General features: G+C 38.7%; 1 protein-coding gene across 1 annotated transcript in view; it reads right to left on the reverse strand.

Moving 5' to 3' along the window:
• Nucleotides 1-17,052: 17,052 nt before the first annotated feature.
• The window catches only part of GORASP2 (golgi reassembly stacking protein 2), a 44,666-nt gene continuing 39,827 nt past the window's right edge, over nucleotides 17,053-21,891 (reverse strand). The window contains exons 9-10 of the mRNA XM_051986188.1: nucleotides 20,922-21,032; nucleotides 17,053-18,113 (exon numbers count right to left, since the gene is read on the reverse strand). Of these exons, the coding sequence (XP_051842148.1) occupies nucleotides 17,782-18,113; nucleotides 20,922-21,032 (443 nt within the window). The 3' untranslated portion in view covers nucleotides 17,053-17,781. The remainder of the gene's footprint in view (nucleotides 18,114-20,921; nucleotides 21,033-21,891) is intronic.

The raw sequence follows: 21,891 nt of genomic DNA on the forward strand, positions 1-21,891 counted from the left end.
ATGAATTAAAGCTAGACCACCGTGACTTTTTCTTTTTGACACCATCCTGGCCTTCTCTCTATAACCACCACTTCCCTTTCTAGATGCTTAACAAAAACTTTTGAACCAAAAGTTCAAAGTCATTAACTAAATGACTTATAAACTCTTGAGCCTGAAGGGGAAAAAGTAGGCCTTAGAAAGAAAATAATTCAAAATCAAAAGCTTTTTCTCTGGTGGGACCTAACTTGCCCAAATCAGGGAAATTAGTGAGTTACTAGCACCTCTCAAGTAAGGCCAGATTCCCATCCAAAACCTGTGCAGACCCCCATCAAAACCTGTGCAGACTTCTTTTGGACCTGGAAGACACAAAAGCTGTGTCCTGGATGTCTGGGATGGAGAAAATACATCACAGTAGAGTGAGACCTAGTCCTTATAACCCTGGAATTGTTTTGTAGAAAGCCTAGGATCATGGATTGGTAAGTGTTTTCCATCTTTTAGGATTTACAGAGAAAAGACAGAAAAAGCAGCTCTTAAGATCTGAAATTGTATACTCAGGAATAAGACAAAATGATAGAAAGAATTAAAGTATGACTATGTCAATGTGACTCACAGGAGGACAAATTTAGATATCTCTAGTGTTCATTCCGTCCTCCTTTCTCCAAGGACAACATTAAACCCTGCTGGAAGGGGAAGCAGGATAGGACCAGAGACTGGCCAGTCTGCTTTCCTCAGAGAGCTGGGATATCAGGGTAGAATTATATGTCTGCTCCCTTAAATATTATTAGTTTATTTATTTAAGGTTCCATTTAAACTCCTTATCACTATTCATTCATGGAAAAGAGCCAACAAGGAAAGGGAAGGGCAGAGTGGAAAGCTTTATATCAAGGCTTAACTTCCACCAAATGCCAGTTCAACAATGAACATAAAAAAGAAAATAGAGCAAAGAAATTCATTTATCTGAATTTAGAGAAAAATGAAAATCAGAGAAAATGTATGCGTATACGCATACATACATTTTCTCTGATTTTCATTTTTCTCTAAATTCAGATAAATACATATATATATATATATATATATATATATATATATATATATATATATATATATATATATACACACACACACAACAATGCAGCTGGAAGTTCCCCCAATGAGAGCAAGAGACAGGGTCCCAGCTCTCATCCAAAAAGAAAATATCCCATTTTCTAGTATAGCAAGCTGAGTATAACACACATGACAAACTGCCAGCTTCTTTCTCTTCCCAGAGTCTTTTTCTCCCTTCAGTGACCTGAAGCAAGGATGACATTGCCCATCTCTCTCAAAACTGGAAGCTAGAAGAATCAGAAGATACTGGATCTCTCTTCTTTTCCCACTCTTGCCAACTCTGCCATACCCCTACCAGATATAGAGCATTTATTTCTACCAATGACGAGAGTCCCATATGGATGGACTTGGGAGTGTGGGTTATGTTAGAAAATTCTAAAAAAGAAAGGTTGGGATATTTGTTAAGTGGAAGGGAATTGATCACTATATTGGGAATAGAGAGAATTCTTCATTTTGTTAGCTTTTTTTATAATTTAAAAATATTTTATGTTTAAGAACTTATTAGGAGTTTTTTGCTTGTTTTTAATAATAATAACTTTTTTTATTTTTCAAAATACATGCAAAGATAATTTTCAACATTCACCCTTGAAAAACCTTGTGCACCAAATTTTTGTTCCTCTCTTCCCACCTACTTCTCTCTTAGCAAGTCATCCAATATAGATTAAACATGTGCAATTCTTCTAAACATATTTACACATTTATCATGCTGCACAAGAAAAATCAGCTCAAAAAGGGAAAAAATAAGAAAGAAAAAAACAAAGAAGCAAACAACAACAACAAAAAAGGTGAAAATACTATGTTGTGATACACATTCAGTTCCCACAGATCTCTCTCTGCATGCAGATGGCTCATAAGACTAATGGAATTGCTTTGATTCACCTCACTGTTGAAAAGAGCCCTGTCCATCACAGCTGATCATCACATAATCTTTTTGTTGCCGTGTACAATGTTCTCTTTGTTCTGCTCCCTTCATTTAGTATCAATTTATATAAGTTTCTCCAAGCCTTTCTAAAATCAGCCTGCTGATTATAGAACGATAATATTCCATAATACTCATATACCACAATTTATTCAGCCATTCTCCAACTGATGGGCATCCACTCAGTTTCCAGTTTCTAGCCATTACAAATAGGGCTGCCACAAACATTTTTGCACATGTGAGTTCCTTTCCTTCTTTAAAATCTCTTTGTGATACAAGCCCAGTAGAAACATTGCTGGGCCAAAGGGTAATGCACAGTTTGATAATTTTTTGAGCATAGTTCCATATTGCTCTCCAGAATGGTTGGATCCATTCACAACTCCACCAACAATGCATCAGTGTCCCAATATTCCCACATCCCCTCCAACATTCGTCACTATCTTTTCCTGTCATTTTAGCCAATCTGAGAGGCGTTTCTTTGAACAATAGTGACTTAGAGCATTTTTCATGTGACTAGAAATGGCTTTAATTTCTTCGTGTGAAAATTGTTCATATCCTTTGACCGTTTCTCAGTTGGGGATTAAAGACTTACTTGAAGTAGATGCAGAGCAGCAAGTAGGTTTGGCTCAGAGGTCGGCATCTCTTGGGTGGGGGGACAGAGGGCTTTTCCCCTCATGTACAGAGACTGCTGCCCTGGCGCTTCCATGCTGACCTATTAGGTCACTAACTCATGCTCCTATGAGAGGAAAGGCTCCCAGGAGAGGGTAAAAAAGGAGGCTACTCTAGTAGTGGAGATTGGGAGAAGCAGCAAGCAGTCTCCATGGCTATCTCAATAGATAGACCATCTTTCTCAGGCTTGCTAGCCTTCCATCATTCTTTTTCCTGGTTATACAGTTTCTTCCTCCCACCCCCACCCCCAACTCCTACTTTCATCTCTGTCCTGCCCAGTTCTGGCTTTCTCTAGTTCCTAAGCATTCTCTGTGTCCATTTCCACTTTGGCCTCTAGAATATTACTCTATTGTTAACAAATTTGTTTCAACCTGCTTCTCTTTTTCTCTCTGACACTTCTTGCATCTTCCAATGCATGCTGCAAAATAACTTTTTTCCTGAAAGTGAAATGAAAAGGTTTGGCTCTTGTCTTTGTATCCTCAGAGCCTGGCAGAGTATCCTGTGCATTTTTTTTGGTCTGTACTTGTGATTCCATCAATGAAATTCCTTCCCACTTTTCCACCCCCATAAAAATCTGCATCTTGTCGCCAGTTTATAATCTTAGAAAGGTGCCTGGAAAAAACTGAGGCTGATTTGTCCAGTACTCCATTTACTGTATCACGTACTTCTGGGAGCAGGGATTACAGGCCTGCATGGCCATGCTCAGCATTAAATCACAGTAATTTCCACAACACCCCAACTCTCTCTTAGTTTAGCTCTCCCTTTTGAAAAAGAAGAGTAATTAAGCAAAAACATTCAAGATGATGACCGTATCTAATCAAATATTCAATATTCTTATTCTAGTCATCTAGCTCTCTGTCATGTAGAAGCAAGCACATTTCATTATCTCTTCTCCTGGACTTTCCTGGGTTTTTCAATTAAAGGATAAAAGATTTAGAGTTGGGAGAGACCTTTAATATGTTCTAGGACTATCCCTTCATTTTACAGTTGAGGAAATTGAGGATCCAGGAGCTTAAATGACTTGACCCATGTGATACAACTAGGAAGTATCAGTGGCAAGATTCAAATCTGGGTCTTCCTGATTTCAAATAAATTATTCTCTATCCCTTGCACTAAAAGGCAATATAGTAGATAGAGTGTTAGACATGGAGTCTGGGAGATATGAATTCAAGTTCTGCCATAGTTTCCTCAACTGTAACCTTGTTCTCAGAATCAAATAATATGTATAATGTGCTTTGTAAGTCTTAACATTATATAAATGCTAGCTATTAATTATAATAATAATTTCTCAAAGTTTGACTTTTTAATGATCTTTTAATGTACATCTTGTACTTATTGTTCTAATTTCACTATATCAATTTCTACAGATCTTTCCATGTTTCTTTAATTCTTCATGTTTATAACTTCTTACTGTATAATAAGAATTCTATTATTTTCACATACCATAATTTTCTAAGCCTGCAGTAAGTGACAAGATGCTGATCAATCCAGTTCTTTGGCTTTAGACATCACATGGATAAGTCCTTCGAATTAAAGCGATGATGCCCTAGAATCCCATTCAGGTAGATGAAAGAAAAAAATCTGTTTGTCCCAGGTCAAGATTCATGCCAGCACTATAAGTATCTTCAGAGATTCTTTTATGTTAGATCAGCCCCACTGACCTATGCTTACTTGAGTTATAATAGTCAAGTCTATTTCTTCAAGGGGGACCATCTGGATAAGTGGCTGTCTATCTGTGATAGGAATCACGATAGTAGTTCCCTTCTTTGCTGATTTCTCTCCTCCTCCCCTAAACTCAATGACATTACAGCTATTTGACCAGGGCTATAGAATAATTTTTGTTTGTTATTATTATTATTATTAATAATAATAATATCTAGCATTTACATAGATACTTTGCACCTAGCTCTATGCTAAAGGATGTTACAAATATCTCATTTGATACCCACAACAACCCTGCTCCCAAGATTTCTAACCCTAAATTCATTTCAAATTTATAGCTACTATTATTATGCCTCATTTAACAGCTGGAAAGACTGACACAACCACAAGTTAACCATCTTGCCCAAAGTCACACAGGTAGTAAATGTCTAAGGAAGCATTTGAACTCAGATCTTCCTGACTCTGGACCTGGTGCTCCACGTACCACCCAACATTATAAATAAATTATTGCAAGTTTTCTTTATTGCTCATCAGTTTTCAAGAGTGGAGCCTTTAAAGTTTTCCACTGAGCAGTCTTAATACTGTCAGAGATCCCCCAGAAGTGTAATAGCTCTGCTGCAAGCCCTAGTTCAATTCTCTATTGATTCTTTTTTAAGGGAACTAAGGGACTTCTGTCAAGATGTTCTTAGATTAGGTTTGTTTTTCTGTCTTACAATGCGTCTGATTTTTAAATGGCGCTGCTATTTGATTTGGAGAAGCTTGCCATAAGCATCTAGTCACTAGTAGGGACAACATTCTTAGCCTCAGTATCACTTAAGTAAATTTCCACCAGGAAAAAGTCTTTCTGTTAACACTCTGAATAGGTGAAATCCCAAATGTGTTTTCAAATACAAATCTCATTTGCTGTGGAGAGTCGCATCATTTCCATTCAATAATGTTTCAAGTATATTACATAATACTTTCTCCTCAAATGGAGGGTGGTAAACTAATTTCCAAAATTGTACCCAATAGGCATTTTTTGAGGTATTTGTTATTTTTTAAATGACTCCACTAGTTCCCTGATACTCTCCTTAGAGGATGTTCCTGACCTTCTCCTATGTCTACTTTTCTACAGTCCCCCCAGTTCTCTTACTCTCATCCTCACTATATTTACAGAAACTTCAGTAAATACAAGTTCTCTTCTGCAAATCAGTAATCCTTTATAAATAACAACCTTCATAAACCAACAATATTTTTCAAATTTTGCTCCATAGTGCTTAACCAAACACCAAAGAGCAATAATGAATTTGACCAATTTGATCAATTCTTATAGTGCAAATTAGAAATGGTGATAATAGTGTCAATCACAGTTATCAGCAGATTATAACAATTATAAAATGATGTTCTCTTAAACATAGATCAGATGATTTCAGAAAGAGCTGGAGAGACTTACATGAACTGATGCTAAGTGAAGTGAGTAGAACCAAGAGAACATTGTACAAGCTATAAGAGAAGATTATATGATGATCAGTTCTGATGAATGTGGCTTTTTTTTTTTTTTAACAATGAAGTGATTCAAGCCAATTCTAATGGATTTGTGATGGAGAGAGTGAGAAAAAAATGGAGACTGTGTGGATCAAAGCATAGTATTTTTACTTTTTTTGGTGGTGGTGGTAGTGTTTTTTTTTTTTTCCTTCCTCATTTTTCCCCCTTTTGATCTGATTTTTTTTTGTGTGTGTGTGAAGCATGACAAATATGGAAATATGTTTAGAAGAACAGCATATGTTTAACTTATAGTGGAGTGCTTATTAATCTGGGGAAGGAAGGGAATTAGAGAGAAAAATGTGAAACAAAATTTTGCAAAGGTGACTGTTGAAAAGTATCTTTGCATGTATTTGGAAAAATAAAAAGCTATTATTAAAAAAATAAGAGTTACAATCAAGATGTTTAAAATTAATATTATCTAAAACATAATGATTGAACAATAATGCAGGAAATCCTATTTAAAAGGAAGCCAAGCAATATAACAACATTAAAAATAATTATTTAGCATAGTATTTAAAATCACAAAGAAAAAATTATCCTAGGTAAGATTCTTAATTTGTAACGTTCTTTTATAATAACTAGATCAATTTAAGCCTCAGGGGCAATGCTGTCCTTCATTTGAAGAAGACCAATGTGACATCACTATGTTGGAGTGAAAATATCTCCAAATTTATGCATCTCATGTTTCTTTTGAGCTGCTGCAATACCGTTTTGCTCATAAAGTACAGTGTTGTCCTTATACAGATATATTATATGTATGTGTGTGTGTCCTTATATTGCTTTTTATATATTTGCCTACATAGTTCCCTCCTCTTCAGTTTCAGGAAGTTTATTTAAAGTTATCAATTAAATTATAACTGTTCTGAGCTCGTTAGGAAAATTTTTAACATTTAATCACAGCTTGAGTTCTTTGCTTAACATTACTTTTCTATATCTCTTTAGTTAACCATAGATCTCTTAGTAGTTGTGACAAAATTCAGTTTATAATAAACATTTGTGTAACAAAACCAGATTATATTAAAGTATGGATAAACAAGTACCAACAAGAGAAAGTGGGGAAAGAAATGAGCTTTCCTTGGACTTTCCTCACTCTAGGTCTTCTTTGCAATGTCTTTAGAGCCAGTGACCTTTCCCAACATCTACTTCTCTTCTCTGCAACAATTCCTTTGCTCACTCTTTTTGTAGTGGCAAGGAATTGAAAATTGTGGATGCCCATCAGTTGGGGAATGGCTGAATAAGCTATGGAATACGAATGTAATGGAATATTATTGTTCTAAAAGAAATGATGAGTAGGGTGATTTCAGAAAAGCCTTGAGAGACATATGGATTTATGCAAAGTGAAGTGAGTAGAACCAGAACATTATACACAGCAACCACAAGATTGTGTGATGATCAACTATGATGGATTTAGCTCTTCTCAACAAAGTGGTAATTCAAGGCAATTTCATTAGTTTTAGGATAGAAAATGCTATCTGCATTGAAAGAGAACAATGGAGGCTGAGTGTGGATCAAGACTTAGTATTTTCACTTTTGTATTTGTTTTCCTTTACTTTCTTGTGGTTTTCCCCCTTTTGGTCTGGTTTTTCTTGCACAACATAACAAATGTAGAAATATGTTTAAAAGTATTGTACATGTATATAACCAATATCAGATTGCTTGCTGTCTTAGGGAGGGGAAAAATAAGGGAGGAAGAGAGAAAAAATTTGAAACAAAATCTTATGGAGATGTATGTCGAAAACTATCTTTACATGTATTTAGAAAGATAAAATTATATTTGGGGGAAGACCCCGTAAAAACCCCACAAAAAAACAGTTCTTTTACTCCAAAGAGTGTGTTGGAATGCCCCAATTGCTTCAGCCTCTCAAGTGAATGAAATTCTAATTACTTTTATAATTTATAGACCACTTCTGGATCATGGCCAAGTTTTTTCAGCCTGTCTAAACACGATTCTTATACAATCACTACAGTTTGAAGGACTTTTACACTTAGTCTGAAATTTTTAAGATTAATCAGGAATCTTATAGTTTAAGTAGGATAGGAATTAAATACTACCCCTCCTCCCCCATACAAGTGTACTTTTCTTCCTGAAGCCTCTTCAACATTATTTCCATTTTTTTGTCCTGTTTTCCAATTTGCAAGGCACTAGGAGAAACCTTAAAGTTGTTTTATTTTGCATTTTTCTTACTATTAGTAATTTGGAGTATAGGATTTTATTTATTTATTTATTTATTTTTGGTTCTGGTTGTCTTCCCCTCTTGTCCCTTGAAATAAAAAAATTACTATTTAGAAAATATGTAAGTATCAAATTTATCACTTTCCTGTCTCATGCTTGTCTGTTATGGAAGCTGTTTAAAATCCCCAACATGGCATTTAGAATGTACTGAAGTGATAAAAGTAAATTAATGGCAGTGTAGAGTGTACAATTAATTTACAGTTTGATGGCTAAGCAAGGAATTGTACTTGAGTACCATAGCTCGTATGTGATAGATCTTTGTAGATTTTCAAGGAAGAAGTCATTGATTATTCTAATAATTGCCTTTCATAGGTTAATGCTTATAGATTTTCATTTAATTGTGAAAAGCAAGGGACCTTTAAATGAAATAGTAGGAATAAGAATAAATGAAGTTCTTCCTTTTGGTATAAAATTACATATCATTGCCGCAAGTAGAAAATATTTCTTTGTTAAAATATCACTTTTCATTTAAAGATAAATTTATTTACAACCTCTAAACAGCAGTAAAATGACACTTTGGGGTAAAGTTTTGAATGTAAGATGTCACCCATTTAGAACTGAAATTTAAAAAGCAAGGTTGCAAATGACAAGCTGCTTTCTCACAGGATAATCCTTGCACTGCACAGTAGGGAAAGAATTGTTGGCCACAAAATGATCTTTTCAGCCACAACGCCCAAAAGTCATCATCTCTGCCCAGAGCTTTTTTTTGCTGTGCACATATGCATAGAGGAAGATATTAATGAATATAACCAGGGGACTGAGTAATTAAAGCCCAGTCCCCCCAGAGGACTTCTGGGATAGGGGAGCTCTGTCTTTGGAAATCTGGCATGATGTATAGTGGAGAAAACCTGCTGCCCACTTATTTGTGATTGTGTCTTATTGGCTTATCTAGTGATAAACAAAAGCCTTTTGATAGGCTTTGAAACTGGAAATGAGTGTGCATAAAAAACTGAGGTCCCTTTTTTTCTGATGGTGATGAAGGCAAAGGTTGCTTAAAGATTCTGGTTGGAGGAAATTAGTTGCATTGATCGACTCTTAGTACCCGGGCCAGCGTGAAGAAATGCATACTTGCTTTGTGGCTCTTTTCTCTCTCTGTAGTGTTTCTTTCCTTTCTGCTCTTAGAGAATGAGTGTCAGAGCTAGAATAGAGAGATTATACCTGTGAGCATCAGAAAAATGGGGCGGGGATGGAGAGTGAGCAAGCATTTAAGTGCCTCCTATGTGCCAAGCATTGGGCTTTAGATACATTATCTCATTTGCTCCTCATAATAATGACGCTGGGAGGTAAGTATTATTATAATCCTCAGTTGAGGAAACTGAAGCAGACAGAAGTGATTCACTGAGGTCACTCAGTTAGTAGGTGTCTGCAGCCACATTTAAACTAAGGTCTTCCTGATTCTGGGGCTAGGTTTGCCACCTACCTGACCATCCGAATCTAGACCAGAGATTGCCACCAGGTGAGCCAAGGGAGATGCCAGAGCAGCCCCAAGAATGACCCGCAGGCAAGGAAGCAACTTATCTGCCTCCTGCCATATTCAGAAGGGCGCTTGGTCTGGTGAAAGCTTTCTAACAGTCACTAAGTCCCAATCCACTGCCCCCAAAACCTAGCTGGCAAAACTGGGAATAAGTTTCTCTCCCCTTGGGGAGAGAGATCCTTGAAGAATAGAACCCTATTCAAAATCTTTCCAGCTTGGCAGAATGATACAGAACTTGGGCAATTAGGACTTTAATTAAATACCAACTTTTTTTTTTTTTTTAAAGTATTACTTGTTTTTTCATCTAGACCATAGTCCATTTTCTTATACATGACCTCATATCTTCACTTGTAAGAAAAAGTCAAATAATATGGTGCTCTATATAATATTTTCTACCTATAGTCCCCCATGTCTCTACTGAAAAAGGGAATGTTCTTTATCATTTTGTTCTCTGAGACAAAGATTGGTCACTAAATAACTCAGCTTCCTCCCAGTGTTCTTTTGATTTACAATCCTGGAGTTTTTGTAATATTTTTCTCTTACAACTTCATTCCTTTCTCTCTATCAGTTCATACTATTTCCCATATTTTTCTGAATTCTTTATGTATCACATTTTACTGCACAGTAATATTCAAATATACTTATAAACTATAATTTGTGCAACTATTTTCCATATATTTCCACTATTCTGCTATGAATAGAGCCTTTTCCCTCATCTATCTTTTACTTCTTTGGGGTATACACTAAGTCCCAATTAGTACAAGGAAAGAATCCCCTGAAGTGAAAAAATAATTCAAATTCTCATAGTTTATTCCATTGGGCTGCAACAAATGATCATATTTTATGCAATTATAATTTCAAATAATGCAAATTTAATATTTATGGTCATGTTAAAATAATTCTTTATTCACATGAATTTGAACATGCCCAGTGGCAGGACCTTGGACCAGAGGATCTGATCTAGTTTTTGACTTTTCTCACATAATTCCAATTGCTTTTATCAATTGGTTGGACTAGTCCACAGCTCTACTAAGAGTGTCACTGTATGCCTGTCTTCCCACGGACCTTCTGTCTTTTGTCATCTTTGTCATAAAGACTTTAAAAAAAATTAACCCATGAAACAGATTTGCTGTTCTAGTGAGAGATAATTAGTTCATTTCAATATTTAAAAAAAAAATCAGAAATATCTCTTCCATGGAATTTATAGGAATCAAATATACAGTCTTTGTTTAGCAATAGGCAATTTCACATTTCAACTAATAGCTATCTTTCAGAATGCATTGACCTTTTATAGTCTTGAAATGTCTCTGATGGCTTTTTGCATTTCAGCAAAGACAGATTGTCTCAGTTTGAAATAATCTTATCTACAAGCAAATATTCTGTGGGTGGGCCAGACCAAAAATATAGGGACATATGTAACATATTCAAATAGGCTTCAGAGGGCTGATAAGCTGTCTACTCACCACTATTCCCTCTAATAAAAAGAAAAAGGATTCTAATTTCTGATGTTGGTAGCATCATCTAATACCTATCCACAGAAAAATCCAAACATTTCTGTAAACTAAGGGAAACCATCACTTCAGAATGAAAGATCAACTTGTTCTTCAATTTTAGCATAAATGCTTCTGAATAGGGTCATTTTTTCAGTCTTGACTGATTCACATGTAATAAGAGCCAAGCAGTTCTCACTCTGATCCTCAGACTCTCCATGGGGGCTGGGAGTCATGTTAGTCTAGATTTTGTCTTTAGTTCAAAGAACAGTTTTAGAACTCTCAGGAACCTAAATGAAAACTTACTGGATGGGTCATTTGATAATGTTACTAGAAAATAAGGTGTGAAATAATGAATTATTAGAGGCAGCTGGTTAAATGGTGAATAGTGTGCTTTAGTTAGTAAGAATTGAGTTTAAATCCAGCCCCTGAGATATACTGATTGTGTGACTTTGAGTAAGTCACTTAACTTTTATCATTTTTAAAATAAGGATAATAATGGCACCTATTTCCCAAGGTTGTTGTGAAGAAAGATAAAATGAGATATTTATAAAATGTTTTCAAACTTTAAATCACTATATAATTGCTAGTTTAGTTTGACTTGGTTTAAAGAATTTCTTCCCCCTCTCCCCCCTTTCTCAGCTGAATTAACTGACAGAGACAAGATATAGCTCCAAGATGTAACTGTTTGTAGCTCCCTTAATCTACAAAGGATTAGCTACTTTCCTCATACATTTGTTCTGTTCTCATCCTGCTATGGGTCATGCTTGTCCCATGAAATATGAATTAGTGCCTTCTGACTTCTAATTTGACCTGGTTAATATACATGTTGGGATGTACTCATTGAATAGCATAGGAGTTGATTAGCTTTGACTGAGACAACTGACAATTTATGGCAGAGAGAAAGGCAAATGACTTAATTTTAAATTTGCTTTTAAAGCCCTCCCCAAGGCAAGGCTTCCCTCCACTTTGCAAGTGGGGTCTCCAGAACAGCTGTCCATGTTCAAGGTATGCCAAAGGTCCATATTCCACCGGTACCAAAGCTCCCATGCCCCCACCCATGTATTTACCTTTTCTCTAGACAGAATTCCAAGCAAAGACATTTAATGGAGTAGGATAATATGAAATCTAGCAATAGAGATCTGCCCTGTAAGCCTGGGGAACCCTACCACACCAATAGGCACATACATCATCCGTAGGAAGTGGACACAAAGAAGGATGACATAAAAGAAACTTGTGTATGTACTTATGTCGGGAATACTTCAGGTTTGGTACACGCAGGAAGGAGCAGCTCGTGCTTGTGTTACTATAAACCCATGATGTCAATCAAAAAGAAACAGGGCACTAAAGTGTACATGAAGGTTCCTGCGGGCACATGTTGACCAGAAAACCATTTATGTTTTATTGTATGTTTGATTTATAAAACATTATTTTTGCCTTATATTTTTGTTTCTTAGTATTTATTTCCCAATTACATTTTAATCTGGTCTGCCCCTCACTGGGGAATATCATAGGCCTCACAGGGCAGCATGTTTGATACTTTTGCTGTAAACAACTGCAGCTTTGATGGGGGCTCTTATACTGCTTGCTTTCGTGGTTTCTGTAAGCATTAGTCTCCTTGTCTTTAAAATGGAGAAAAAATTACTCATACCACCTCTTTTCAGAGTTGTTTCCAGGTAGGTGCTTTGTAAAATCTATACATGTAAATTATGTCGCCTTGGTCCTGGGCGATGGGAGGGGGACGTTTGTCTCCGGCGGGTGTCCAGGAGCCCGGCAGCCCAGCCCGCTCTGGCCCCAGGAGCCCACCTGCTGCCCAAAGGCCCGGGGCGGGCTGAGCTCCTGCGCCTTTTTGTGCCGACTCCCACTCTTGGCCAAGCGGACCCTGACTTCTGAAGAGCTGGTCTTAAGATAACAGAGAGGCTGCCGAGTGAGAGGCTGGCAGGGTCCCCAGAAGCTGCCGTGAGGAGGTTCTTCCTCGGCTCCCCTTGCTCTGAGGAGGCTGTTATAAGGGGCAGGAAGTTTGTTCTAATGGCGGTCTCAGCCTTGAGAAAGCTCAGGTTTTCTTGCCTGTTCCTACAGGGCGCCCCTTCTGTGACCGGCACACTGACGAGAGGTCATCTAGCCCCTTGAAGACCTCCTCCAAGAGGAGTCACTTGGGGCCGGTGTGCGCCTTTCAGCTCCCACTTACTGTAAAATTTTCCCTTTTCCCAAGCCTAAATTTCTCCCTCAGGACCTTCCATTCGGCCCAAGTTCTGCTTTCAGGGAGCTGTGCAGAGTGGACCTCATGACCTTTCAATTATTTGAAGACAACGTTCTATTTCTTCTGGTGTACTAGGGAAAAAACACCCGAACTGACTCCGAAGTCCTGGGTCTGCCACATTTTACCCAGGCTCTCTTGCTCTTCAGAGCGGGGATGGCAGTGGGAATAAGCCTTGCTCTACCTTCCTCACAGGCTGGTTTGTGGGGCTTAACCTCGCGCTTTCCCTGCAACACGAATTACAAACCTCTCCTTCCAGAACCGGTCACGTGTAAGTCTGATGAGGAGAGTACGGCGCCCTCGGTTTGGGTGGGGGGAGCGGGATGTCCCGCGGGCCGTGGCCTTAGGCGGCGGCACATAGAGGCGGACATTTTCGGCTCCTCCCAGCAGTTATCCTGACCCGTCTCGCCGCCTCCTAGGGTAAGGCTCCTAAATGAACCAAGCGGACGTGAAAGGCCTTTCCCGGGAAGCCGGCCGCTGCCTCTGGGACACGCCGGGGAGAATACAGAATGGGGAGGGGTGTGAGCTCCTGTCTCTGGCAGAAATTAGTCCACGGGGGGTTGGGTGCTCCCGGACCTGCCGTGGGAGCACTCGGCCTCCTTGAACCTGCGGAGTCTGCGCTCCTGCTGCCTCATTAGCCCGGGCAATTAGCACCGCTTCCAGAAGGCTCGGGAGGAGAGGAGCCCGCCCTGCCCCCGTGGGCTGCTGGGCGGCTGACGCTCACGTCGGAACGCCGCTCAGCGCCACCTAGTGGGCAGAGACGCAAGTGCGGATCCTCGGACCCAATTCCGCCGGGGCCGGGATGCCCATTCTTGATTTTTTACCCAGGGCAGATCTACGTTGGATGTGAAACACTTCCGTGCCAGGCAAGGCGGGGGTGAAAGCTGGAAATCATACTGAATTCTTCACTGGCGCTTGGGCTCAAATGCTCATCCAAATAACAGAACCTTTGATTTTGGGTCAGAAGACCTTAAGAATCTGGGCTGCCCAGGTCACTGCCAGACGACCTTGGATCAGCACCATCATTGGTTAGAGCGAGTTGGACCAAATCACTTCTGGGGGCCCTTCTTGCTTTAACCCTAAAACACCATGACTTCCCAAAGTCATCATGGACCTGAATGTGAAGGTTCTTTAATTTGCAAATGGTCCTGGGTGGTCCACGATTGGAAAGGCCTCTAAGTAGCTTAATCAATGTGAGCAGTGTCTGGCCCGGCCCTTGGGGAATGAAGTCCTTCTTTATTCTGCCCAGGACGGGAGCTTTCCCAAGCGGCGTGCCAGCTGTGAGCCCGATAATGGAGCGTTTGTGGCACAGAGACAGTGTCGGAGCAGAAGTAGTTGCCTATGAAGAAAATGACAGGTTATACAGAATTCTAATTTCCATTTTACTTACCTATTGTTCAAAGTGTTTGGAAAATTGGCCATAGAAGAAGGAATTAAAGCTGCTAAATCAAAGATCCTAAACACAAGAGACTAATAAAGCAAAGGGGGTGGGTACACTGCTTACTTTCCTAGGTCAAAGGCAAAAAAGGGGAGTCCACCCATGGGCATTTAATCTCACTTCATTACTTCCGTGACACTTTGACAAGCCAGGTTCTAGAGCCCAGCGCCTGGGGAAGGCTTACTGACGCCAAAGAAGCAGGACAGTCCCATTAAAAGGTATTCAGTCAAGTGGAATCTATAACTTCCTGGGCTTCTGCTGAGAGCTAACTCTGGGCCATTGAAACTGAAAAAGTAAATAAGTGTTCACCAAGACCATGAGTTGGCTAATTGCCTTATTAAAAGCCCACGTTGAGAATCAAGGTAATTCAACTACCTTTGTAGAAGGAAACTGCTAGTTTCTGAGCTGAAGCAAGTTTAATCAAAAGATGAGATTCAAATGAGAAAGCTGGAGCAGAGAGATCATTGATGAAAAGGTACTTGTAGCTTGCACTCAGGAAGTCAGATACCCCTAGGCAACACTGAAGCTCAAAATACAGATTCTTTCCCCTGACACCAAATAGCAGCAGAATAAAGTAAATGCCTGTTTTTTTTTCTCTTCTCCATTGCAGCATCCGGCTCAAGTCCTTCATGAAGCTCTCCCTGACTATTTAAGCACAAGGACTACGTACTGCTTATATGGGACTTGGCACATGTTGCTCTTCTGGGACAGCGAAGTTGCACAGTGGTTAGAGCACCAAGGCTTGGAGTCAGAAGGCTTCTCTTTCAAATCCAGCCTCAGACACTTCCTATTTGTGTGATCCTGGGCAAGTCACTTAGCTCTGACAGCCTCACAAAGAAACAAAAAAAGAATAAAATAGCTGGAGAAGGAAATGACAAACCATTTCAGTATTTTTGCCAAGAAAACAAAACCCCAAATGGAGTCACTAAGTCAGACATGACTGAAATGAACTGCACAACACGGTTGCCTTGTGTTGTTAATGCTTCAAAGCAGACAAGAACATGGGAGTTGGGACTGGATTTGAGTCTGTCCATTTCTCTGAGCCACTCACTTTACCTTTTTAGCTAGTGTCCTCATCTGAAAAGAAGAGGGTTGAGCAAAAACAACGCAAAAGTTCCTTTTAATTCTAAATTCTATCAACTTCTCTTCAACTGAACTGCTACCTCCTGAGGGCTGGGGTCTCCCTTCCCTGGCATACAGCTTTACATGCCTACTGTGTACTGAAATGATGAATCAATGGGAGGCAGGTTTACCCCTGAATTCTAATTTAGCACTTTACATGTAGAAAAGAGCTGGAGGCATGATGTAAGTGGCAGTATCAAAAACTAAACTGCTTCTACAGAAGGCACAGAATTGAACAATCATCTCCATGGCCCAGTGAGTCTACTACCTCACTCCCACTTTATAACTAAAGCACTAAAGACTAGATTAACTTCATTCCAGCAAAGGTGTTTGCTGGTCATAGCATTTGATAGAAGTAAGAGAAATGGCTACTCAAAGGAATTGTATGGCAAATTCTTTCACAGGTGAAAAGGCTAACTGCTTTATTTCATAAACCAAAATTTCTCATATCAGGTTTGCTTGGACCGATGGACATATTTTAGAAAATACTAACAACTTTCATGTGTAATCACAAATTCCCCAAGATGGAATTTATTCAATTATCCAATTAATGGCCTTTATAAGAAAACCAGTAGTAAGGGGAAACCCAATTTTCCTCCTGTAATAGATCAGTAAAAAACTATAAGTTCCAAATGTAACTTTTATTTTTATTTCCTTTTATGCCCTTATTATAATGTATTATCTAAACATAGGCCTATTGGCCTGAAGGAAATAATTCTACATGAAAATGGAAGTAGCAAATCTAAGTCAAGCTGTTGAGTAAAATCCATGCTAGAAAATGAAATGTAGTAACAGGTGACAAGTGCTAGAAGTTTGCCTCAAGCCTGTAAGTTGCCATAGGAAGAAGGTACAATTCTTCTAAGCTTTTTGGTAGAAAAAGTTCTGTTCTGAGATATATCTAAGTCACTCACCATAGCACACCACACAGCAGGAGAAAGATGGGAGACTGGCTTCTTTGGCATGGGATTATTAGACTGATCGTCATTGAGCTGTCTTTTATGAAAATCTATTCAACAGAGTTTACATTTTTCAAGAAATCAACCTGATATTAACCACCTGGATAACCCCAAAGAATAGGCAAAAATCTCAATAAGACAGGAGACCTTTACCTTGATACAAAATCATGTCTAAGGCACATATAGCAATGACTGGTACTGGAATGTAACACACAGGAAGAAAAGTAAAATTACAGTAATTTATTGCTGCTGTATCTATGTTTTCCCAGTATAGCTATTATTTTACAAGTAGCCACAAAGTGCCACCTTCTGGTTTAAAACTATACAACATCTCCTTTCAAATGCCATTTTACAGCAAACTCATCAAGCAACACAGCTGCAGTTACAAAATGTGGAGTAATTTTACGAGCTCAAAACAAAGATCTGTGTATAGGCTGAATAAAAATATGCTCAATTAACAGTGCACGTTCTGTAACTTTAACAAACATCTTTAGTTGGAAGATCTTTTGCAAATGTTAAAATAGATGTGACTCACAAAGATCAAAAGTAGAACCTCTCCCCCCCCAATGTGTGTGAGATGGTTTGCATTCCTGCAAACTGTTTACAAAGTACAAGAAACATTGCAGGTAAAGATTATGCATAAAAGGTTCCATTTTCTTACAGAAGGAGCTGGCAGAAGGTCCAACAGGCTATAGTCCTAGCCTCTCCAAGGGTGGCAGTGGGAGCCTGTGTTACCCTTAAAATACAAGCACTTTCTGGTGAACCTTGCCCCCCACCCCAACTTTGCAGTTTAGAAAGCCTATATCTTCTTTTTAATCTTTACCCTTAGAATTATTTACAGGACTCCTACAGATACAGTACAAACTAATATGAAATTAATGATAGTTTGCATTTCCAAACACGCTCCTGTGGCTAAATAAATATACCAAGCCAATCCCAAGGAAAGGTTTCAAGTTAAGGTGACTCTGAAACACTTGTATCTGTTACGGTAGAAACTGGCTTTTCACTGGTCGGGATGGGCTCATTTGCTATGTCTTCAACAGCAGCTGCAGCCTTTGAAGTGGGGGGAGGAACATCTGAGGGGAGTGAAGAGGTCTGTTCTGCTCTTGCAGCAGAAGCTGGATCGGAAGGTAGGCTCACTACTGGAGGAAGGGAGGACAGCAGCTCAGGTGTTGCAGAAGAAACCTCTGGGACCAAAGGGAACGAGGGGAGAAATTCTGATGGCATGGACAGCGGTGTTATTCCAGACAGGTTTAAGGGAGGCAAGGAAGAAAGAGGTGGCAAACCTGAAGTGAAAACAAAAACAAACACATGGATGGCTTATGGTAAAATCTCAAGTAAGTTTAATAAGGTCTGAGTGAGGCATGACAGGCTTATAAACAGTGATATGTATGACTGTTAAAGCAGATCAGTGACCACTTCGGTACAGTCAGCAACCCCCGAGAGAGAGGGACCCTCTTTACCAACACATGACAAAGAAATGAGAGGCTACAGGGCAGGGGTGGGAACACTAAGTGTGGGCTCTACCAAGAAAGGCGGCCTGGCATTCACATGCAGCCAATCACTACCTCTCTGTGACAATTAAAGAATGTTAACTGTTTTATGGGACCCATCTGCATCTTGTAATCTTTGCTAGAGGATCCAAACTACCAGACTTGTCTCCTTGATAGTCATAAAAACTACTAATTATAAATATACAAGGACAAGTAAAGGCAGAGATATATCTCTGGGGAGTGGTACCAAGTTAAAGATAACACACACATATCCTGGAGATATCCCTAAGTGCTAATGGTATGAGAGAGAACTTCTCGTTTAATTTTATCTTTAAACTAAAAGAAAAAGCTGAATTCCTAAGCACAATTCAAGAACACAGAACAGAGTAAGTAAATACAGAATCAATTATAACACAACGAAACCACAGGCCACATTTGTTTTTAGCTAAACATCATGGCCTAGAAATATATTTTTGTAATAAGCCAAAGACTTTTCCCTATTGCCTAATAAGACAGGAAGGAGGAAATAAAAAACTCAAATCTAAGTCACATTCAACATAGTAATCAAACATGAACATTTAAATTAACACCCAATTAAGACTGAGAACTAGGTAAAGTCATGTTGGAACCCTGAGATCACAGAAGCTGCTGGCATCATGTCTGAGAATTAAAAGAAATAGGTCAATATTTCAAAGATTCAAAATTCACAAACCTCTACCCCTTGACAGATGGTCTTTGTGAACTGCTCTGGCCAAAAAGATCCTATTAATTATGTGGTGGTGTGATCCTGTGATCAGACCTGGCTGATCTTAGAATGGATGGTCTTTCCTACCTAATGGTCAGTAAAGTCCTTAGGTTCTTTTAAAACCTCAGTAATTTTAGGTAGATCTGAGAGGGAGAGTCTGTCTCTTTATCATCCTGGCAACGAAAAGCTCCATTTTTATCTTGTAACTGGTGCAGATTTCAGTTCTTCCATCTCCAAGCCAAGAATTTACCTTCCAGTCTATGGGAGTCATTTTTCATTTGTTAGGGATTCTATGTGAAGAATAATATTTGGCAATGGTATGTCATAGAACAACATTAATGAAGATATGGCTAAAAACAGAAAATGACAAATACATTTAAGCAACATAACTAGATTTTAAAATGTCTTTATAATTGAAGTACAAAAATGGTTGAGCCAGTTTTTTGTGTGTTTTACCACCATATAACCAAAATTACAGTCATTTTGAAACTCAGGTAATTTGGTTACTCCTTGAAAGACAATCAGAAGGATGAGGAAGTAGAGAAACATATCCATCTGAATGGGTTACAGTACATGGTTCTCAAAAATGCAACGATGTTGCTGAGAGTGAACACTTTCAATATTTATATCCTTAAGAAAAGTACAATTCTACCAGAATATTCATTCCAAATACACAGGAGCATCAGAGGAACATAAAGCCTTGGACTGGAAAAGACCTTAATTCCTTTTTTCTATTTTTCTTTTCTTTTCTTTTCTTTTTTTTTTTGGCTGAGGCAACTGGGGTCAAATGATTTGCCCAGGATCACACAGCTAGGAAGTGTTAAGTGTCTAAGGTCAGATTTGAACTTAGGTCCTCCTGACTTCAGGGCTGATGCTCTGCCCACTGTGCCCCTTTTTCCTATTTTAAGATAAGAAAACTGACTCATTATATCAGTCACCAAATTCTTACAAACTTTTAAATTAGGTTGTAAGCATAATAGAAGTAATGTACAAAAAGAAATTAAAAGTAAATTTATGATAATAAATAATTTGACTGCACGCATTTTCTTTTATTTCAGCACAACTGACAAATGAAAAATTTGGCTTTTATTTACCAGGAGATAAATTATTGGCTAGTAGGACTGAAATCCACACCAGCCATGAGACAAAATTCTCTCAAATCTACCACTTAAGTTATGAACTGTTAAAAGCATAAAAGGCCTTTATTTGATATCACAGAAATTCTCCTAAAATACCCTACAAGCAGAAAATAAAATTTAAGGATATTTATGTTAAGTTAAAAAAGATCATGTGTTATATGCTTGCTACTCTCAATTGTAAACATCTGAAGTAAGCTTAAATGCTGAAATCTAGACCACACTTTAAAAAAGAAATCATTATCCATTTGCTGACAGAAAAAGTTCCTGTAGATAGTTAATTAACTTCCACTAGGCCAGCCAATAGACTTTTATTGTAATTCATTGGCATAAATATCATATCTACATTTCTCATGTTTAAAATAGGCACATAATAGCAGTGCTTGAGGGGGAAGAAGCATAAAGAAAAAAAGTGAAATACTTTTGCTCACAGATCAAGATAGTCCTAGGGGTATTTTTCTTATATTCTCTTCTTTCTCTCCTATGTGGGGTAGAGTGGGAGTAGAGGCCCCCTCAAAGCACTGATATCAGAGGAAAACTGTTCAATAGTCAAATTTGATATCTTGTTCTAATGTAGCTAAAACAGATAGAAATGATTTGCTTTCAAGGAAAAAACTAAGATGAAGAACCTTGACTCTTTCTTGGTTCTAGAGATTCTGGGAGGGAGAGGGTAGGAGGGGGAAATGTTTCTAAAATGATTCAGTATAGATTCATACATACCAGGGTGCATAACTTCTGGTAACCCTGCTCCTGGAATTAACTGGGGTGCCGGCAGGTTGAGATTGGAGAGATTTGTTAGGTTGGGCAATCCTGCTGGCAAAGGCACCAGACCTGAAAGAACAACCCCCCGCCCCGGAAAAAACCAAGTCATTTTACCTGTAACAAGCTACCAATCACAACAAAATGGTGGTTGGGCCCTTATTCCCATAAGCTCTCCACAGAAGCACATGTCAGGGATGGCCATACAATAGCATGGGAGGGATACTAAATTTTAGTTTTATGGAGGCCTTTAAAAAAGCCTTCTTGCCAATTCCCAATGACCCTGCCCCATTTGAAATAACCCCTCCCCCCTTCCCCCCCCCCAGTAATAAAACATGAAAGTGAAGCAAAAAACAGAACTAGACCAACCAACAAAATCCGGTCCCTGCTAGCTATGGGGACCATTTATATTCCACTAGCTGCCTGACTAGGAGGGGGAAGGCACTAATTCTCTGTCAGATTTCTGAGGTCACAATTAGTGACCCTGGGCTGGTGAGAGCTGCTGCCAAAACGGTGTAAAAAGCTCTGTGGAATCCACCACATAGGATGCACTGAGGGCAGCCCCTCTAATAGACAGGTCTGTTTCCTGGGGACTAGCCTAGCGATGGGGACTTGCAGCAGCGCCCATGGTGCTTAATAAGAAGACATTTGGAAGAATTCTAATGTCCAACAATAGGAGTAGAAGAGTGCTTACACAAATGATAGCAGGTCAGCATGATTAGAATGAGAATATGGTGGGTGGTGGCATTATATGCCATTTTAAAGGATCACAACACTGATAACAGAAATCTACAACAATGATTACTCATGGATCTGTAACAGAACTAATCTGTATTACAACTATGTGAAAAATGTAAAGGCAGAATAATTTTGAAATAGATATTTATAGTGCCATAATTAAATTAGGGTTTTGTTTTTGTTTTGCTTTTTG

This window comes from Antechinus flavipes, chromosome 3 (genome assembly GCF_016432865.1).
Source record: "Antechinus flavipes isolate AdamAnt ecotype Samford, QLD, Australia chromosome 3, AdamAnt_v2, whole genome shotgun sequence".
Classification (NCBI taxonomy): domain Eukaryota; kingdom Metazoa; phylum Chordata; class Mammalia; order Dasyuromorphia; family Dasyuridae; genus Antechinus; species Antechinus flavipes.